This window comes from Pygoscelis adeliae, unplaced genomic scaffold (genome assembly GCF_000699105.1).
Source record: "Pygoscelis adeliae isolate BGI_AS28 unplaced genomic scaffold, ASM69910v1 Scaffold308, whole genome shotgun sequence".
NCBI classification, from domain to species: domain Eukaryota; kingdom Metazoa; phylum Chordata; class Aves; order Sphenisciformes; family Spheniscidae; genus Pygoscelis; species Pygoscelis adeliae.
In genome coordinates this window covers 1560486-1582882 of record NW_008825306.1, presented here as the reverse complement: position 1 = coordinate 1582882, position 22397 = coordinate 1560486, and the positions used below count along the sequence as shown (strand labels likewise).

General features: G+C 44.5%; 1 protein-coding gene across 1 annotated transcript in view; it reads left to right on the top strand.

Moving 5' to 3' along the window:
• The window catches only part of KCNH1 (potassium voltage-gated channel, subfamily H (eag-related), member 1), a 180965-nt gene extending 173528 nt beyond the window's left edge, over positions 1-7437 (top strand). The window contains exon 10 of the mRNA XM_009330208.1: positions 6589-7437. Within this exon, the coding sequence (XP_009328483.1) occupies positions 6589-7437 (849 nt within the window). The remainder of the gene's footprint in view (positions 1-6588) is intronic.
• The last annotated feature ends 14960 nt before the right edge of the window (positions 7438-22397 follow it).

Below are 22397 nucleotides of genomic sequence, written 5' to 3'. Positions count from 1 at the left end.
CGTTCTAGTGCATTTTGTGGGCTACTGACAGTTCAGAGCCGGTGAAACTCCTCAGTGGGGCTGTTCATTACAAGAGTGACTAGAGACAGTGGACTTCTTCATTCCCCGTGTGCACCAAGTGGTCTTCCCTACTGTACCAAAACAACATGCTATTTTTAATTGTTTCATTTGAACCCGGGCAAGTTCCAAAGCGATGTCAAATCTATGTAGTACTACACACTAATGGCTTGTTGGTCCTGCCTCTCCCTATATGCACGTGAAGGGCGCAATTAGAGTAAACCTTTGTCTGAAATAGGTGAACAGCCTGCTCAGATGTTTAAGGCTCAGATCTTTGAGCCTTTATTATGTTTTCTTCTGATGTTTTTCCCACTAGCACTTCTTCTGTCACCCTCATTGGGAATGTCTCCTCAGCGGTGAGTGAGGCAGCAGGTCCAGATTTGGCCTATGTAATTATTTAGGGTTGCCTAGGGATGCCTAAGGAAGCTGTAAGAACAAAACTTTCCTATGTGGCAGTTCCTACAAATACTCTTGCAGCTTCCAACTAATTTTACCCCGGGAGATTTCCTGAGCAGGATACCAGTTTTGTCCGTTTGGTAACCCTCAATGGCCTTCTCTACCAAGTACTTGCCTGGTCTGCTGAATCCGTGCAGACTTTTTGCATTCAGAGCATCCTTTATTAACATCTTTGACATGCCTAATAGATTCAGGTGAAGAACCATGAACTTATTTTTGGTTTGTATGTGACTCCTCCTGCTGTCATTTGATGCTGTAGTTTTCATATTGGGTAAGAGACTGTATAATCAATCCCTGCCTACTCCTGTTCACGCCATGTCTGATTTTATATACCCCTGTCATATTCTTCACGCCCCCACCCCCGTCTTTGTGTAAAGGAAGCAGGCACTTAAATTACTGCATCTATACTTGCATCTGGTAAGATGAGATAGCGCTGTTGTTGAGCATGTCAGCCTTTTATCTTGTTGCAAGGCAGTCTTCAGTTTTAATAGCCAACTTAGCATAGGTTCTCTGAAATGCCTTCATGAAAGAGACTGAGTACCCCTGTGCCCATTCCCCTCTTATTACTGCTCAGGAAAAACAACTTGGGGCTACGCTAGATAGTTCTAGAGAAACATCAGCAAGCGGTGAGACGGGAAGAGCAGTGGCTAGCAGTGAGCCAGCAGAGGGAAACAGCTGGAAGATTCATTGTAGGATTAGTTGTTTTACTTGACTTTTTAAAAGGAACCTTGTATTTAACTAAATCAGCTACATATTCTAGCTCTGGGCAAGAGTGAGAATTTAAGCACTGAATGCTGCCTATTAGATTTAAAGATGCTGGAAGGTAGAAAATAATTCAAACATCTCCAAAGAGTTAAAATTGGAAAGCTTAGAGTTAAATTGAAAATTCTAAAGGTGTGAACTTTGCCTGTTTCATATCAGTAAAACATTACTGTCTAAATCCTTCACAGTAGTAACTGACTAGCTGTAATACTTCTGCAGAGATTTTTAAACGTAAGACTCTAGAATCAGTTTCTAAAAGTGAATTTCTAAGTGTCTGAGGGAGCAAGGAACAGAAATGTCACTGATGTCAGACAAACTCAATCTTGAAGCAAAAATTGCAGGAATCTTTTATCAAGATGTGATGATGGATTCTTTATTGCTGTCAAACTGGATGTTTTTCTAAAAGATGTAATCTAGTTGTAACAAGATTCCCTTCAGGGAATGCTCCTTCAGCACAATCTTATGGCCTGCCTTATCCTGGAGGTCACATTGCAGTCTGTTCTTCTGGTCTTATCATAAAAAAATTGTGGAAGTAATATTCAGAAAAAATGTCCATGTTGCATTATTTAAATGATGCTTGGGTTTCAGTGCTGAGCACAGGAAAATCCGAGTAACAGTTGCTGGGCACTCCACATTTTGACAACCAAATAGATATTTCAGGTATTCATTTATGTCCACCTAATTTTTTAATACTTTGGGGAGAAATCTTGACCTTAATCTCTAAAGACATTGATTCTACAAATACAGCTTCTTAATCTTCTTTGAAGATGAAAAAGAGGCAGAGTCTTTCCCCAAAACTTACTAAAGACTTCACCTTCACAACTAGTTAATACTGAGGAAAGGGAAACGTGCTGGGTGTAACCCTGTCTTTCTTCCTTGGGCATGGCTCATGCACAGGCAGGAACGTGGCCACAGGCTGTGTGCTGTCATAAGTCAGTGGGACATACGGGTGCAGGAGTGCACCAGGATGTCTCAGCGCATTTCTCCACTTCTCTGAGTGCACTGTCCAAAAATAAAATTGTTATTGAGTCATCATAACTGCATGCCTCAGTTAAATGTTTATATGATTGCAGTAATCTGTGCTTAACATAGCTATTTTTCAAGTTTTTGGCAAATCTAGGCTGATACCCCCACAGTACTCACATTTCTGGCAGCTTGGGAGGCTTTTCTGCAGAGCTGCAAGATTCAGCACCTTTTTAATAAAAATGGAATTATGAAATGAGATGTGAGATTGGATGTGTGAAGATGCATTTTTAGGCCTGATGTTTAAATTTCTTGTTATTTCATCTCAGTTCAGGTTCTTTGTCCACATGTTGGTCTTCACATGCTATTAAAATGCTCCCGCTAGATTTTTTTCTGTGTGCTTAGGTCTCAAAGGGGAGAACTACATAGCTTGTAGAATAGAGGACCCCTGTGTTTGCGTGGCATACAACACACGGACTGGGAGGTTTTGAGGGTGCAAAGCACTATCCCGTCCTAGACAAAAATGAATGCTTGGAGAGAGAGATAAAGAGGACCTGCTCTAAAAACTCTTAGGATCTTTGCCATAATATTTTAACTTTGATTAAGATCCATATTTGTAGCCTTATCAAATTCCACATGAAAATTGCTGTGTAGGTCCAGACTTCTCTTCTTTATAACAAATGAAACCTAGTTTCTTTCCCTTTGTACTCTTACTGCTTGTGGAAGCAGGTGTACATCCATCAGCATAACAACCACATTTTCTCAATACCTTGGATGCTGCTGAAGCTGTTTAACCACTTAAAAAATGCTTTTTCCTCAACAACTGTAAGAAAACAGTCCATTTAAAACAGTTATTTGTATTTCATAGAATCATTAAGGTTGGAAAAGACCTCTAAGATCATCGAGTCCAACTGTCAACCCAACACCACCATGCCCACTGAACCATGTCCCTAAGCGCCTCATCTACACGTCTTTTAAACACTTCCAGGGATGGTGACTCAACCACTTCCCTGGGCAGCCTGTTCCAGTGTTTAACCACTCTTTCAGTAAAGAAATTTTTCTCCATGTCCAAAATAAATATTTATTTATAAATAAATATTTTTATTTATATTTTATTTATAAAGACTTGCATTTAATCTTAAAAAAGACAGCAACAAAAAAAAATTAAAAAATGCAGTTACATGAAGTCTTTTCAATTACTGCTGAGTTTTGCATAGCTATAACACTTTTGCTTAATACACAAACATGGCGCTGTCTTGAGAAAATATGGCATTGGGGAGCTTGCAGAAAAGGGGACCAGTGACAGCTTGACCTGGGCTTCCCAAAGACAAGTTGCTCTCTGACAGGTATTTATCCAGTGCCTTAGGAGTTAGTTAAACGAAGCCAACCCGAGAGTTGGAGGCTGTGTCCCCTGGCAAATGTGCATAGATTTGATTTGCACTGCATGAGTGCAGCTTGTCACATACATGTATACGTATAAAAGATGTTGAACAGGGTGGGAGACCTGAGGATTGCATTTCTGCATTCACGCAGGTGATTGCTGCTGTGGTGTAGTTGCCTTGTAGGTGTAAGGCCTCGTGTGGAAAATGGAAATTAGGGTTCTCATTAGCGTGGTAGCAGTTACCCATGGCAAAGGCAGTATTTATGTAATTGCTCCCTCCACGTATGTTCCTGTTTCTGTTGCAGTCCGACCTCCTGAAGGCAAAGGAGTGAAGGTACGTTCAGGGCCCTGAGGCTGACCACCACACAGCAAGAAGGCTGATGGCAGCTCCTCCGCGGCCGAGTGTGCTTAGCATCAACAGGGCTCATCTAGGCAGTGCAGCAGAAAACAGCGGGGGCTATGGGGAGATAAGCACTACCAACAACTTGTCTCTCAGTGTTCACCTTTTTGCATTTGCTGGTAAATTTGCTTCTTAGGTACTCCAGTACAGAGACCATGCTACCAGCTGCATGAGAGGCAATGGCTAGTACAAGCATGGGTTGGGCGAGGCTGTTAATAAGTTATTGCTTGAGACTTGCTCCATCACCGTCTCATCTGTATGGTACTGTAGCAGGGGCAGCTTCTGTCAAATAACTTACCCGTTTATGTTACAAAAGCCAGTCATTAAATAGTGAGAGGTAGTCCAGTGCTTACCAGACAAGGTGCTGAGCAGGCTGCGTGGAGTAGGGGTTGGACTAGGCAAGGACTCTATGAAGCAGCCTGGCCTCTAGCTCTTTCAAGCACCCACGTGCCTTCCCTGGTGACCCCTGTGAGGGTGACCATTGCACCACCCAGTCATACCCCCCTTCTGAGCATTTAAGGAAAACACACTGCCCAGATACATAGGTCAGAGTGAGACTGCTCATGTGCCAAGTGACGTGAGCCCCATTAACTGCATGACCGTCTGGCACAGCGGTCCTGCACCATCCGTGCAGGACGTGGATATCCACACCAGCACCAAACACACAAGCTCCAGGAGAGGAGGGGGCCTGGGGACACAGAAGTTTGCAGGGACAAATTGACCTGGCTTATAGTTGCCTTGGCTTGCTGGGGCTTTGTGCCACCAGAGCCAGCCTCAGCCCGCTGCTGGAGTGACCCCCTGAGACCCTGCCTGGCACTGCTAGGCTCCAGCAGAGCGTGCAGGGCAGCCGCCCTCGCGCTGGGCTGACACTCTTCTTTCAGTTAAAGCGGGGGACTGCCAGTGTGTGGGAAGCCATTAGCCTGGAGCATTGTATTGATTCTCCCTTCCCAGCGAGTAAGTGCTATTCTTTCACTTCTAAGGATTACGCTGCTTTGTCCGCTTTCTACTGAGCTCACTGCAGACTGAGTTTCTTGGGGGGAAAAAAAAATGTCAAGTACCCTGTTTTCTTATTCTTATCTCACATTTAGTTTCCTAATTGCAGCTTGGAAATAAAATATCCTTCCTGCTAATTTTATTCTTTTGTATTTGGGAAACGCTGCCAAGTCTGACAACGTCTTCCTTCCAAAGACGCAGTGTTAAGATGTTTTTTCCCTGCTTCACAATGACAAAACTGTCAAGAAGCATTGGAGTCAGGAGAAACATGCATTTTGTGTGTGCCAGTGAAGCAGTGCTTATTATGTTTAGTTTAATTTAAATCTCTCTGCAACAGAGGTATGGGTTTATTTACACATTTCCTAATAACGATTTGAATCTGAAAGTTATTTCTGCATTGGAGTGTAAGGACTTTGAGAGGATTTTCCCAAAAGCAGCTAAAGAGATTAGGTATCAGCGTTCAGTAGAAGCTGGGGGCTACATCTTTTACACTCTGTATTGAAAACTTCAGCTTAGGGGACCTCCCATTTTCAAACCAGACTACTTGCTGGTTCTCCTTTAATACCACACTGGAGTTTTTTTGCTTGGAAAATACCAATACCAATGTAAAATGCATGGAGTTTTTGAAGAGAATGTGTTGCTATCAAGTCCAGGGAAGAAACATTGCCTGGCTGCACTTGGGGGTTGTGTGGGGGCACTGTGAGGCTTTCATCAGGACCATGAGACCCTTGGGCTGCTCCCACAGAGATCGCTTAGCCTGCAGGCTCAGGAAGATATAATTAGGATGGTAGATGGAAAATTAATGGTTTTTTGTGCAAAAATGTACCCTTTTCCATAGAAACAGAGAAATAAATCAAGACATGAAGCTCTTCCAGCTTCTGTAGTAATCGAGCCACGAACAGCTTCCCCATGTCTCGCAGAGCTCATTCCCCACTGTCCTTGTACCCTTGACTGTGGGACAGACTCGAGCTTTGCCTCATCCGTAAACTGCAAGTTGCTTCTAGAAGAGGGTGTGGGAGGAAAGGGAGGGCAAGAAGCACTTTGCAAACTGCTGTTGGAGAGTCCAGAGCAGTCTCTTCTGTACTGACCCCATTAGTGGTCAAGCTGCACTAAAATAACATCAGGTCTTTTGCATGGCGTGTAGTGAGTGAGTTCTGGGATGAGACTGATGTAAGACATGGGAATGGCTCTTCCTAATACTAGAAACTTGGTACTAAACCATAGAGTCAGGAAAACAAATATAAGAAGTCACTTTTAACACAAAACAGGACAAGTAACTTCCTGGGATCGTAATACTTACAATGGCACTGTCTTGCTGACCTCTCAGAACTGGAGAATTTTTTATCTTCTTTTTTTTTTTATTTCTGGTGTTGTAAGACAGATGGTGTATGCTCTTAAATCGTGAAATAAGCCACGTTCCACACAAGATAAGACACTTGAAAATGTTGCTATAAGTTTGCAGAGGTTGTGCATTTGTCAGTTAAAATAAATTCTTTCAAATAATTCGTTCTCTACAACCTTTCCCCCTTAACAAATGTGCAGTTAATCACAGAGTGAAATCTCTTTCCCCCTGTAGATTGTGTTCCGGAAAATCAGTGACGTCAAACGTGAAGAAGAGGAGAGAATGAAGAGGAAGAACGAAGCGCCTTTGATCTTACCCCCGGACCACCCGGTCCGCCGGCTGTTCCAGAGGTTCAGGCAGCAGAAGGAAGCGCGGCTTGCAGCAGAGAGGGGCAGAGATCCGGATGACCTGGACGTGGAGAAGGGCAACGTTTTAGGGGAGCACTCCTCTGCCCGCTCGGTGGTCAAAGCCAGCATTGTGACTGTACGGGAGAGTCCGGCGACCCCTGTGTCGTACCAGTCCGCTTCAACGTCTGGGGCATCTGACCAGGCAAAGCTGCAGGCCCCGACGTCGGACTACGCAGGATGTAAAGTGTCGGGGGACTACCCGCGACGAAAAGGATGGGCCAAATTCAAAGACGCCTGTGGGAAAGGTGAAGACTGGAACAAGGTCTCTAAAGCAGAGTCCATGGAGACTTTACCAGAGAGAACTAAAGCTTCAGGAGAAGCTACCCTGAAGAAGACGGACTCTTGTGATAGTGGCATTACAAAAAGTGACTTGCGCTTGGATAACGTTGGGGAGACAAGAAGCCCGCAGGACCGCAGCCCAGTCCTCACCGAGGTCAAGCATTCCTTTTATCCCATCCCAGAACAGACTCTTCAGGCCACCATGCTAGAAGTGAAACACGAGTTGAAAGAGGACATCAAGGCTTTAAACACAAAAATGACCAATATAGAAAAACAGCTTGCTGAGATACTTAGGATATTAACCTCAAGAAGAAGCTCCCAGTCGCCACAGGAATTGTTTGAAATATCAAGGCCCCAGTCTCCAGAATCAGAAAAAGACATGTTTGGAGATAGCTGAGGTGTTTCTTTTTAAAAACAATCAAACAAACCAACAAACAAACAGCCCCCCTAACATTTTAAATTTAATCTTTCTTGAAAACGAGTGAGGGACCAGTTCACTAAGCATGTTCCCTGTGTCTAAAAAGGTACGGTAACAGGAATTGCAACCTCATGTCAAGATGGCAGCTGACTCTGAAGCCTTTTTGACAGCAAGGGTACAGTTTCTAAAGTTTTTCTTTTCTCTGTTGGTGCCCATTCCCCCCTGCTCCCCCTCTCTCCCTCGGGATGTTGGAATAAGAATTCTGACAGCAGCAGCCGTCCCTGTGAGCCCCAGGTGACCTCTGAGGTTTTTGGAGCATGCCTTACATCGTTAGCTCGGGTTTTGCCTATATGAATAAGCACTTGCCAGGGTGCTTATGTTTTCAGCGTTTGGTGGGGGTTTTTTTAGCTGCTGCTGCTGTCACTGTCTCGGTCACCTGTACAGCATGTTAAACGCCACAGTATATTTTCATACATCTGCAATAATGCAAAGAGCAGTAGGAGACGTGTATGTCATTTCAATGGAACATGTGCTGCTCGGTACCAAAGTTATTTTTGGGTAGTCAAGGGAGGGCTAAAAAGATGGGAAAATTGCACATTTTATTTGCAAACTGACATATTCCTAAAGCAATTACATTTAACAACATCCTCACCAATAGCACAGTATTTCAGGTCTGTTAATAAATGGGATCTTCCACATTCTCATTCACTGAGTCAAGGATACTGGTTTTCAAAAACTTAACACGTGTCTCAGATGTCTTTGAATATTGTTACCTTTGCTTTTAACCCCAGCTGCTGGAGGACAGAGGGTTGGGTGTGCAGTGTACCTGAGCACAGCCCACTGCACAACGTCTTGCAAACATCAGTAACAGGTCCTGCAGGTTTGGCTCCCCATGAAAATATACTGTGGCATTTATGTCCTTTTTTTGCTATGAATCCGCCCTTTTAATTCCTGTAAAATTATTATTCAGAAGTTTCTGTTTTGATAATGTTCATTGTAGCCAAAGGCTTTCACAGAACTTTTTAAGATTTTAGATTGTGGCGTTTTCCTCTACATCCAGATGTATTGTTCCTGGTCTAATCTAGCTAGTAAGCAAATGGATAGTAGAGGTAGAAATACAGTGCTTACTGTATACAAGTGCTATTGTAGCAAGGAAACAAAAAGATCTGCTTCTTAAAGAAGGAGATGTTTCCAAAACTTCTATTTTCATAACTTTTTTTGGAGGAAGATTGAAGCACTTTACCAAAACTACTGTTCATTATTCATTAGGTAGGGTAGCACAGCTGGTATCACGGCTTGGGTTATCACCTTGGGATATAGGTGTATATTCACAGTATATTCTCTCCACTGATCCAGTACGTTCGCTATTTAACGGTAGGTTAGAGCTCAGAAGCATGGTGCAACACTTTTTTTGGGTTTTCATTTTTAATGGCATTAGGTCTTAACACAGCGTGGGAGTAGTTAAGTCTCACTCTTTTTCCATGTTACTAAGTCATTTACAAAAAACACATGATTTTTTGGGGAAGATTTTTGTTCATGTTAAGTAAGGAAGAGGCAGGGAAAACGACCCGTTTGAAAGGATTTCTGCTGGCCTGATGCTTGCATGGTGCAATGCAGAACTGTGTCAGACATCCCTGGGGAAGTGTGAGGTCCACTGATGAACCGGCACAGTGGTGAGGCCGTGCTGTGCAAAGCTACAAGCTCAGGTCTTGAAGTCAGTATGTGTGTTTGTATCCGTTCCTGCGGTAGCTTGCCCTGCTCTCAAAGATGCTGGTTATTCCGAGCACAGCACCGCCATTTCCAGGTCCAGAGGCAGCTGCTTTGGGATTGGCTTCCAAGGGTCTTACACCGTGGTTCGATATGGAAGTGCCCACAGGTTGTAAATTCTTACCCAAAGATTGAAATATTCCCGAGAAACGGCTATCGGGATCAAATCTGTAGGTTACTTTTCCCCTCCCACAAGAAAAGGCATGAGGGGAGGTGACTTGCTCTGAAACCAAGGTGCCATTTCCTTGATTTATTTCTGGTTCCATGTTTAGGTGTTTCCAGTGGTAACTGGTGTCTTTTACAGTCACACACTGCAGACATGCAGTAGTGAGGAAGGCTGTCTTTGACCACAGTCACCCTGTGTGTTTGGTGCATTCACCACTGTAAGTGGCAACAGTTACCTGAACAGCTATGGCATGACTGCCGTAAGAAATCCATACGTCAATGGTTTCAGTTAGAAACTGTTGAATGATTTTTTTCTTTCTAGTCTCCTCAGTCATTAAATTCATTGGATAATGAAATTATGCCTAAATAAATCACAGGTGTGCTGATATACAAGGATTTATAATCGATGCCCAGAAGTTCCAGCAAGGTTTTAGAGACTGACTTGGAGCCCGTTTCCTAATCCAGGCAAATCCCTCATCAGCGTTATGTTCCTGAAACTAGGTTTTCTTTGTAAAATTTTTGAAAGGCTGAAAGCCTTGCTGAACTTAGCAAGCACTTTGTGAGAGTGTCACCCAGCTGGATAAATGTGGAAATTAGCTTATCCTAGGTGGATGAGGGACGAACTGTTTATAAACTCCAAAGATTGTGCCTAATATCTCCAGCACTGCAGTGCGGACATAGGATTAAATGTGCAGTTGCAGGTTACCCGGCCCTTTGTCGCTGATACCGAGTTGATGTTTCTCCGTGGTATTTTTACGTGCCCTCAGGGATATGTTAAAGGTTATTCTGGTGTTGCCTGTTGCCCAGGTCTAGAGTCACGCCAGGGCCAGCCCTAGAAGCCCCATAATTAGCCACACCCGCGAATAAAGGAACCCAAGTCCCTGTTTGCGGGGGGTACTTCTAGTGCAGCCTGAAGTTCAGTACGATACTGTACTCCTGCACACCCTGTTGGACAACGGGTGGGTGCAGCACGGAGTCCATTTTTAAGGCTTTTATGAGGCTCTTATAATAGCCTATAAAGCCATTTATAATCCATTTGTAAAGCCTTCAAAGATTGTAATACACTCTGGAATTACGCTGAAAATTTAATGTCTTTGAAGATTATGGCCAAATTTGAGTTTGTTACGGTCATGAAACTCCAGAGAAACTCTGCTCCTTACAACGACACCTTTAGGGTGTCTGCTCCAGGTCAGCACTGACAGCAGTCAATGTCGTTCAGATTTGCACAGCTGTAACTGAGATTAGAGCCGTTTTATTATGATTTTATGAACTGGCAGGCACTAAAACTAGTTGTAGGGGACTGCATCATCCCTCAGTAACCTGTATATGTTGTAAGAGAATTTGAAAAAAATATACTATCTAGGATGAGCTTTGGTCTTCGGATTCCCTGGGCTACCGAGTGGTTAAAACGAGCAAAACCTTACCCGCTCTGGGACATCACTCCCTTGAACCTCAGCCTAATTTGGACCTGTGCTGTGGTGCCCAGGCTCCGCAGATGCAGCACTTCTCCTTTAGAGAGTGATTGAAAGCCCCTGTGTTACAAATCTGTCTTTCTCCATTGAGCCTTACACTCAGATGCCTACGGCTGGACGACGCGTGTATTCACCATAATTGTTACTTGTTCTTTCATTTTACCTGTCAGCTTTTTCTTTTGTTTCTCTCTACATGTTGGGTAAGCCTTTTCACTTAAATTATTTTTCAACTTAGAAATGAATGATCTCTGAACATGAGACTCTGCCCCTTAACGAGCAAATGCTTGTACATACTGTAAGAAAAAAGAAAAACCAAAAAGGCCTGAGTTTTAACTATGTTCTGGCATAGTGCTTCTGCCATTTAACAACCTGCTAAATAACCTGCATTCATCTAAAAGAGATGGTTTGCTGCATTTTTACTAGACGATGGAATTAGATTTCAGTCAGAAGGAGGTAGTTCAGAGAAAGAGCCTGAGTTATGGTTTGGTAAAATGGGAACTTCTAAAAGTTCCTGCTTAAACTGTTAGAAAGAATACCAATGTGCAGCACAGGATTAAAAAAGCAAAACCCAACCCTCACCCCTTCCATGTTCAGATACATTTACTTCTGTCTGGTATTACATGTATACTTTTAAAAACACCATTCTTGCTTTAAATCTCTTTCACAGTGCTGCCCTGAATCCCAGCGAACACCCTGTTTAACAGCTTCGAAGGTGATGTTCTGCTTCTACAGTACTTCACTTTAATGAACCGAACAAGATATTTACTGTGAATATCTGGTGATATATTTTCAGTCACTCTTAACCAGTCTGTGAAAGAATTTAATACACGATTTGTCTTTGCTATATAAACAACGTGTATGATTACACTTGTGCAGATGCGTGTACATACACACATATATATAATATCTATGTATAGATAAGTCTATGGATTGCATTTTTGTTAAGTAAAAGCACATCCCTCGTTGAACGATTCCAGTTCAAGAAGGGAGCTTAAATCTTCCCAGTAGACATCCACCGAATGTCCTAGTTAGTATCTTGTTTGTTAACTGTTGAACTTTTAAGGCCATGACTTTTGGTTTCTCTAGTTGGCCTCAACTTTATACTGTTAGTCTGGCGAATATTGTGACTGAGAGAAGACCTGGCAAGCGTTGTGATGGTCAGGAAACAGAAATACATGTGAAATTGGAAAAATGCTGTATCATAGTTGGTGGGAATAAGGCTCGTAAGCCACTATTTGTTGCTCACAGTATCTCTGAAGCTAAGCTGCCCTGGTAGTGCTTCTCGTGGCTTCTCCTGCAAGAGGGATGGTGGAATACATGGATTTCTTTTTCCTGGTACCAGGGGCTGTCTCGAAGGTGCTGAGCCTATCCTTCTTCTCATGGGCAGCGTAACACATGGTTGCTGCACTTCTGCTTTCTTGTCCTGGTGTTAGGTGGTGAAAAGCGTCTTCTACTGAATTCTTCATTTCCACATAGTCTCCTGTGGGTGTATTGGCAATAACAAAGCCTGTGTTTCAGCTGCACTTCTGATTCATTAAGACAAACCTTTTAGAGAGAGTCCCGTGCAGGGGAAGCTCCAGAAATTTGAGGTGAGGCACAGTAGGTTACTGTATCCTCCAATCTGACATAGTTTTGACCACATTGTTGTGGCAAGCATTGATTCAATTAAATAAAAATAAAGCTTTTTGCAATAAGACATATCCAACATTTAGCCTTAAGACCCTTTCATAAGTGATATAATTCAAACTGTGATTCCACTCTCCTTCCTTCTTAATGTTCTGTAGTACTTACAGTGTTGCCTAAAGATGAAGCACTTTTTGATTAGCTTTCTAAATCTAATGGCAATCACTCGCTGGTAATCACATTTTGTTCCCCACTTACTGCCTTCTTATTAGGATAATGAATTAACTCCAATAGCCCTCTCCCCTCACAAAACAAAGAGACGTAACTATTTTCTAAACACTTTTGTGTATCAGGGAGCCAACCCGTCATATCGCGAAAGTGTTTGTTTCAAAATTTTTTTTTACAGTTCGACAAAGCTAATGTGAATTTACCTGCGACTGTAATTTGTTTCAAGCTGATTGTTGAGTGTTGTGTAAACATACTCGATGTGTAATCCCAGAACATCTCTGTAACTGGATCTAAATGCCTAATGTTAACAAAACAGTTCGGGGTTTTCGCTAACTGTTCTGAAAGGCTCATGGTTTTTTTTCCTTCTTCCCACTGCATCTGTGACCACTAACATAGAAAAAGAATCATTTTAGCTGTAGATGAAAGAAGTTCAATAATCTTGTATCAGGATGAACTGCTATATAAAGAAATACCAAGTTTTCTAATGAATGTGTTATATTATTGTACCTACATGCAATCAATATTTGTACATCTGTTGGAGACCTGTCTGCGTTTCAATATTTAGCCACCACTGCATGGACACTTTATTGATATGCAGTTAATGCAGTTGCTTTGGCGCTTTTCAATGTGCTTCATTTGTTTTTATCCTTTCAGAAATCCACCAAATACTTTTGGTTCTTTTTCTTTGCATTTGTCACTTTGTTCAATGAAGCATGACTAGAAAAAGAGAACGCATAGATACTATTTTTGTGGTCAGCAAAGCAGCTGCCAGTAGATAGACAGAGTGTGTATGTATGTATGTATGTATACACACTGTCTGGGAATGTTTCAGTTACAAATGCAGCCACCTACATTAACGATATCCCTGTTCAACATTTTTAAACAAGCACAAATAATATTTGTAAAAAAAAAAATTAATTTTATTTATTATAGTAATAAACTATTTTATACATTACAGTTGCTTTGGTGTGCTTTTCTATGTGTTGAATATGTGCTTTTAGGATCAACGGGGATTTTAAGGTACTCTCTAGAACTTCTGGCTAGCCATTTTGTTGCTGGTGTTTTGCATCTCGAGTGTTATCAGTAGAGAAGTTTGATATTACTGTTTTGGTCGTAAACAGTTCAGGTTGTTTCCTCTGATTTCTGTCTGCTGTGTATCAATACAATCAGGATTTACACTTCCGGGGTCACTCGTAAAGTGAATATCCTGGCACCCCAGGCAGCGTCCTACACTGTGGACTCCAGCCTGGGCCAGGTGTCTGCTGAGCAGGAACGAGATCACCAGAGGACTGGCTGTGACCTGTCTGAAATGATCGTTTGATATCCTGAGGGTGCTGGTAGTTGGTCTGTGTTTTAGACTGTGTTCACTATTGCAGTATCTGAGAACTATTACAAAATTTCTGGAAACCAGAGTACTAGAGATCAAAGAGGCTTCTGCTGTCCCGTCATGTGCTGCAGAAGAAGGTGACCTTACCATGGACTTACATGAAGACAAAACCAACAGGAAGGAAGCCCCTAGTACTGCGTCGCCTGCCAGTGATGCTACTGCAACAGGCAGCAATGAATATTGTTTTGCTGGCTACCTCAGCAAAGAAATCGATAACCAGAGGTGACGGGAAAGGGGGATCCTTTCAGGTCAGGATGGGCATACGTGACAGCATCATGCACAGCAGCCGTTCCTGCGGGCCAGCAGCCGCTCCGGACGTGTATACAAAGTTTTAGTCTTCAGGACGTCGGCCTAGACCCCGTGAGCTTCGCACCCATTTTTGTGGTTCATTCTCCATCCTCTCATTTGAGGGTCTGGTGAATGTGGCTGTCACCTGCATTAAGACACTCCATGGGATTGTGAATCTCGTCTTCAAAACAGCAGCCATAAAGCATAAGCTTTCAGACTGCAGAGCTCAGGCTAAGCCATACTGAGAGCAGCCAAGGAGCACAATGAGGAGCTATTTTTAACATCATTTCTGCATCCACCATAGTATGTGGTGTGACAGGATCTCCAGTCGCTAGTATTGTTTCACTGGCCAGTATGAAAATCCAGCTTTCTTTTGCCTAATGTTATATACAGTGTTCCCTGTACTCATTAGAAAAGGGAAAATTACCATAGCGAAGGCATGTGCTTTTTTCTTTTTTTTTTTTTTGAGGTCACTAGAGGCTGTTGTTCTCATTTTCTGGACTCCCCATTATTTTCTTTGCTCAGGCTTTTCCTGCATTCTTACCAGCCTCCCTGGTTGTGCTGCAAGCTTAAATTAGTGCAAAGAGGAATAGCATTGCCCACACAATGTTCCCCATCCCGGCTTCCCTCCTCCCCTCGTCAGCCCCACGGCATTTCAAACCAAAGGTTATTAACTACAGCACTTTTTGCCCCGATTTGTATGACAAGTTGCAAAAGTTCATGTTCCACATGCTGGCCCGTCGGGCCTGGGCTCAGCTGAGCAGCGGCAGCGAGCGGCCCCCTTGCCCACCTGTGCCAGCCCCTGCTCCTCATTCACTGCACCTGGGAGCATGTTCAGAGCAGGGACAAAAGGTTTCTAGACCATGGGGTATGCGCTGCAGCTTCTGGCCTCTCTCAGCAATAACTGCAGGTATTGCTGCTTTTGTTTTATTATGAGTTAGCGCGCAAAGGGCAGCACCTACCAGATGCCTGAAGGTGTGCAGCCAGAGGAGAGCTCTGGGTTGGAGTGTGTGTAATGCTGAACGGCCTCCTCGGGGCTGTAAAGGAGCCCCTTGCTGGTAGTACTGGCTGGCAGAGGGCCCGGACCCCACGGAGCCTTCCTCGCCTCTACGCTGCGATGTGTCGACCTGTGCAGAAGTGAGTGTTGCTTACGCGGTTTTGAATTTTGCGTTTGGTAATGGGGTTCTTTAATTGCCCTGTGGTGCATTCTAGTATCTCTGTTGAGGTCAGAAGCACTCAGGCTTCAATGCTTTTTTGCGCTGGAGTAAACACAACCAGCATAAACCCGCTCTTCTGTGCTGTGAGAACCTGTGGGACTGAATTGCAGCACATCTACCCCCTCTTGCACATGTGTGCGATAGCAATGATGTCTTTTATCCCCCCCCCCAAGGAACATCCAAACTGTTTCTGTTCAGTGCGTGCCAGCAATGTGTCAGCCTGGTGTGGGCAGGTGCTCGGGACAGGCTGCCAAAACTCGGGGGGGAGCAATGAGCCTAGCGGCCGTCTGCCCCCTCGCTTAGCGAGAGACTGCCGCTACGCTCCAACCTGCCCACCCGCGGCGGGCACTGAGACTTGAGGAGTCATCTCATGGAGTCATCTTGGCTGATGAGCTGCTTTCCATGCTTCCCTTGTGCTCCACTGAGGTAGGGTGGTTAGTAAGGCTGCAGATCCAACTGGAAAATGCTGAGAAGGATGTGGTGTTGCTATGGTATTTATTAATGCCAGTGGTGTGAGGGGTTTCATTGCCACAGGCGTATAGCGTATGAAGAATATCAGCAAATACAAGTATTTGTCACCTAGGAGGTTGCATTTTTGCTCCTTTCATTCTAATTCATCACAACCCCAGTGACGGTACATGGAAGCTGGGCGGAATAACCTGTCCTGTTCTTGAAAGGCAGAATGAGTAAAAACCTGTGAGAGGTCCAACGGCGGCATTAAGGGTAACTGAACTCCTAACATGTCTGTCAGAAGCAGGTATGATGACGCTTGTGCACAGCCATATCTGCAAAATACACGTGCTCAAGCCTTGTCTTTTTTTTTTTCCTTTCCCCTTCCTTTTCCATTCCGTTCCCCCTTCCTAATCAAGTTCAAGCCCTCATGCAGCACAGCCAAGTTCAAATTTAAGCTGCCCCATGGCACAGGTGTAGGTTCAAAACAAGCTTAACTTTGGCAGCTTCATCCGTCGTGACCAACTCTCAGCCTTTCTGGCTAAAAATCCCACCTGGTACTGACGGAGGCAGGATTGCGTGAGCAACCTCCGAGAGTTTGCTTTTGAGACGACACGCTTTTGTTTTTCTCCAGTGTTTCTTGTATTTTTGTTGAGTATTTTTTTAAGCTTTGTTCACTTGTAGAGTTTTCCTTGAACATGTTTCTGTTCAGGTGAATGAGGCAAAGGTATGGCTTTGCTGTTAATGCCTGCCGGGGGGGATGCATAGCCCCTGCGAATGTCACTGCAGGTTGTATGTGCAAATCTGAGGGGGATGAGCTTTGGTACAGGTATTTGCCTCCACATCCCCGTTCTCCTAGCTGAAATACACAACTTGGGGAGAAAAAAACCTGTGCTGGAGTATCCATTACACGTGTGGATTTTCTGTAAAAGGAGGACTATGGCCTCTTCTTCAGCACGGGTTACCAGCGGGAGGAAACGCTAAGCAGCGGTAGCACACCGAGTGCAGTATTAAACCTGGGAGCTACTACGTGCTCAGCAATAAGGACCAAGACAGCTCAACAAGAAATGGTTCCCTGCAAGCAGTGGCTCACAGTGAAGGAAAATACAGATTGCCTTCAAACCTCTCTGGCAATCTTTTTTTGTGAGTTTTACAGTTGAGCAGAAGATATTTTAGAAGAACTGACGATAACAGGAAAATCTATTGAACATTCTCAGCTGTGGCGTGAGGATAGGAAAGAGAGCTAAGATAATCCGTGTGTAGCCGCAAGTCAAAATAAAGTATTTGTTTTAGTTTTCCTTTAGGATGAGAATACTGCACATGCAGCCATATTGAACCTGGCTATTGGAAGCGTGGAGACAGAAATATAAACTAAAACAGTTTAGCTGAAAGCTAAATTGAAAAAAGCACCCTTTAGGAAAGCGTGCAGAAACTCTGCATGAACTACTGCATGAAATTACAGTTCTGGCAACAAGAATTGTAAATGGCTGTGTAAAACGGGAGTGGGCATGTCTCATTTGTGAGCAGCAAATAAAGCAGCTGAAGTCAGACGTGCTGAGAAGCTGCAGGGCGGTTGCTCTGACCTCAGTGGTAGACCAGGTGTCGGTAGAAGAGTCTAAGGTCGTGGCAGTAAATGGAAGAAGCATATAATGTAGCCGAAGTACAGCTTTGGATATCTGTCCCGGTGGGTTGAATCCGCTGCATTTCCTTTGTCCAGAAAAATCGGTTATGGAGGAAACCTAGCTGTGTCTCAGGAAAGTATCCGAGGAAAGCCTAGGAAGGCAAAGGGTGAGAGAGGATGAGAGCGCAGTCTGCAAACCCACCAAGGGGGCAGACAGCAGGGAGGGAGCAGGAGTAGCTAAATGAAAGTACAATGCTGGCACGAGAGCAAATGGGACTGACTGCCCAGGAAGCTCCTTAGGCTGGGGGTTATGAAGGGCTGTAGCCCTCCGAGCTGCCGTCTGCCCAGCGGCTGCTGTAGTTTCATTACTGGAGTGTGGCTGTCTTCTGGAAGGAGCTGAGATACTTTGCCCTGCCTAAGTTGTCTCTGCCAGTGTCATAGGGTACCCTTGTGTTACTGCCAGCAGCCTTAAAGTTTTAAAGATTTAGCTTGGAAACATTATTATTATGAAAATGTCTTTTTTCTTAAAACGGAAGTTTCCTCAACCAGCATTAAGTAGTAAGCAGTTCATAGCCTCCAAGTACTCCAAAAGCAGTACGCTATTGTATTTTGAATGATTGTCATGCCTTTTAAACCCTTATACCATGTCAGGGCCCATACTAAACTTGCAGTTGTTCTTGGTGTCAGTGGTTACTGGCATAACCACTCAAGGCAAGCAGGACGTCTTCAGAGACTGAAGACCCTTTGTAGGTCTCGTATTTTTACCAAGCGATGTTTGGCAGGATTCGATCAGATTGAGGAACTCTGAGAATAAGTAACCTGAGCGAAGGTTGCTGAAATCTGGGCAGACAGCACCAGCAGTGGAGTGTGAACTGTGGGTCAAGAGACGTCGCAGTTGACAAGCTTTGAGTTTAGGACCCAGAGCTCACTTGCTCACACATCCCTGGTGACCTTCTGTGATACCGTTGTCTGGAGGGCCCAGGGCTCAAAACCTGCCTGGGGCTTGAAGGGCTTAACACTTAGTTTCCCAAAACCCTTACATTTGTTGCCAGGCTGGGAGGAGGTGCAGTCAGAGGCTCCTGTGCTGAAGGGTCCTGGGTCTCCGAGTCCTGTAGAAGGTTTTCTCCATAGTTCATTCTCCTCCATGTTTTGGCATTTCATAGCACATTCGCAATGGGTCTGCAGCGACGGGCTGATAAAGTGAAGCCCAGGGCAGGCTGGTTGTTGACGCTGCTGCGTGGTGTTTTAGCGTGGGGCCCAGGGTAAGGCCACATGTGGGGAGGGTGCTAAAGGGGAGTTATTCACCTCCCCAGACCACAGCTCTGCGTACATCAGGGGCCCCAGCAAGCAGCAGTGGGGCTAGGCAAGTGCTGGGCTCGCTCGTTAGGCAGCCTGGTCCTGGGCAGATGTTTGGCGGGACAGGACCTAGGCCATGCCCTTACTGCGTTTGCAGCACCGTCATGAGAACTGAACCTGATCAAGGGGTGGCCTGGAGGCAGGATGCCAAGGGGGGGGAAGGCAGCTGAGAGATCGATGAAGTAGCCTGGAGCAGAGATGTGACCAAATGAACGTTATTAGCCTGTAATTTCAGCATAAACTACCACCTCAGCACAAAACTACCACCACAAGAGTAAAGAAACCCATAACTATAAATTAGCAGTAACATCATTTAAAGAACTGAACAAATGCTTATTTTTATCTCTGCAATTTGGCTTACTATAAAGTAATCCTCCCACATACCTGAACCCTTAAAACAACCTTAACCCTTCCAGCAGCAGTCTGAAAAAAAAAAAAAAAAAAAAAAAAAAAAAAACTCAACTGATCTTTTTTTCCCCAAGACTTGCCTTTTAAATTCTTTTACCAACAGTGTAGATGTTTCTGGTCTTCTAGTAACATTTCCAGTTGTTCTATTTTTGCCACCTAATTTTGGAAACTCAAATGCACTAGTGCAGCGATGGAAGTTCTGTGGTCCATAAAAATTAATTAATTTTGTCAAGAAAGATCAGCTCTAGAGGGAGTGCTAATACAATTTAAACTTCACAGGTCATAACTGAAGTTATGTTTCTGTATTATTTCTTCAGTAAACTTCAATTCTTCAGTGGTTGGCTGATGCACCTGTCGGCAATGATTCACTTCAGCTACCCAACCACATGTAAAGTTTTTCTTAAATCCCTGTAGATAGTGATGCACTGTTATTACCTGTAGTCTGACTGTTGCTGGGGAAGGCATATGCCACAGGTAGCCCACTTCATTTGATCCATTTCTGAAAGGCGCTGGTACGCAGGTACCTAGGGTTATTTTATACTTAGACCAAACTGGCCCTGGATATGATGAAAGGTGGTGCAGCCCAGCTTGTGGTCAAACTTTGCCTGTTAAATCCTGATGGTTGATAGCTTAACCTGCTCTCACCCAGACCTTTGGGACTCCCAGCATAAGGCATGAGGAGTTTTTCAAGTATCTGTTAGTGTGTTTGATTCCCTTGACGAATGCCGCCATGTAGTCTTCATCCTGTCATTATCTGTGTTGGGTACTGAGCGCACGTGCCTGTTTCCTTCTGGAGCAGTAGTTTCCAAGGCCAGTGATCCTGACACGTGGCTGGAGGACTTATGTTGCTGAAGCTTGTGGGAGCTGTCCTGAATGGAGAGGTGCCGAGCCTGCCTGAAAGTTGGGCGTTGACACTCCTCAGCTCAGTCTAAAGTATATGGGTCAGATCTGTTAAGACATTTTCTTTTCCTCTTCCTCTCCTCCTGGGCATTGGTGGCATCCCTGAAAGCCTCTCAAGCTTGGAGCTGCCAGTGCTTGCCCCCAGGCGTGGGATATCTGAGCTGAGTTGGTCCGTCCACAGTAAGCTCAGGCATACGTGACTCGACTTGTGCCAGGGGCAGCTGGGACTCAGCTTGTTCTCAGATGCTCTGGCAGGACCTGTGCTTGACATGATTGCATTTGCTGAAAGTGGAAATCTTAGATAAAATGGTTGTCTTCATCTCTTCTTCCTTTTACGTGCAACTAATGAAGGAACCGCTCCACAAGCAGCTACTGGTGAACCTGCTGAATTCAGCGCACGTGCACACAACACCCCTGTGCATCCCGTGTCTGCAGGGGCTGGCCAGAGATGCCCACTAGAGAGGGTGGCTCTCAGAGCTCCCTTAATACAAGAAACGATCTATTGTAATGCAGATTTCCCCTCATTCCTCAAAGGTGTTACAGCCTCAGAGTTCTTCACAGGCTTTGCTGCGAGCAGTATTTCAGCTGTCCCTGCAGGATTAAAATATATGCCTTGACTAACAAGTGGCTGTGCGCTCAGAGAGTTATTCTGCAAAGCAATAACGGGCAGCGCTACTCGGGGAAGGGGGGGGACGGGCTATAAAGCGCAGGCAGGAGAAGCTGTGACAGACCATGCATAGCAATCTCCTCGCTCTTCACAGCTCCTTGAGGAAAATCGTGCCAGCGTGCCTGAGGAAGGCAAGCCTCTCCTTCGCAAGTGTGAGCTGCAACCGGCTCAAGGGTTAGCAGCGACAGAGGAAATTAAGCGGGTGGGCAAGAGAACAGAGAGGCACTGTGTTATTGCTATGACTAATAACAAAATTGCTGCAGGTTTTCATAGTTAAGCTGTTTTTCTTCTGACCTGTGATAAGCTGGTTATTCCAACTAAGCTGCTTTTAGCTCTCAGATGTGAAAGAGAGATGTGAGCGAAACCTCACTCGCCCTCTAATCAATGCAGAATTAAAGAAAGAGCCACTTAGCATAATCTTACCGTCCCCAGCAATAATGATGGCTGGGAGGGCTTTGTTAGCCAAGGAGGGGGTTGGGGAAGGACGCGCATGTGTGCGTGCGGGCGTGAGAGCCACTTGATTACTACAGCTTTGTGGTAGCCATTAAAGCCATATATTGCGATACGCTATGCTTGCTAGTTGTGTAGGCAGCTTTTCAGAATCACTTGTAAACTGTTTTTGTCAGTAGGCATCACGTGTCTGTCCAGCTTGGTTTCAGAGCCACCACCTTGGGGGTTTTTTGGTCACTGCACAAGTGTGACTTTTAGGGTCTATCAGCAGTAGTGTCCCCACACCCCCCCCCACCAGACTAGAAGTGCCTCCCCTTTGGTTCAAACTGGCCAATGTCTGTCTGTGACAATTTCTGTCTTCGTCAACTGTTTCCTAGGTCCCTTAACTGCTTTTCCTTACTGTTTGGAAGTCTCCTTCTCCTCCTCCTCTCACCTAATTTTTTTTTTTTTTGGTAAGTGGGGTGTCTACTTCAGTCTCTTCCAGGCCTCTGCAAGCTCCCACCCCTCTAGGACTGTCACTGAGGACTTGCATGGAGGATGGCACTTCTGGCCATTTCAATTACATCAGGTGCCACATGATAATGAAGGGTCAGTTCTCCGGTCATGCTGAGGAATATGCCTCCAAGCTGAAGGTATAACTGACTACATACATTTAAAGTGCTTCAGGCACAGCCTGAGCTCTTAACAGAGCTGTGTGTCTGACCAAGCGTGCCCCATGCCTTGCCTACTGGTGCTCTATAAGCAGGACGGAGCAGAAACTTTGTGAGTGGGCTTGTTGAAATACGTATTTCAAAGTAGCAAGACAAGGTACCTCTGGAAAGAATGAGAGTGAAGGAAATCTATTTATTTCTCATACAAAAAATATTTAAACTATAAGAAATAGTGTCTATTTCTTAAATTGTGCAAGCACACTTCATACTTCTGACTCTGGAGCAGGATA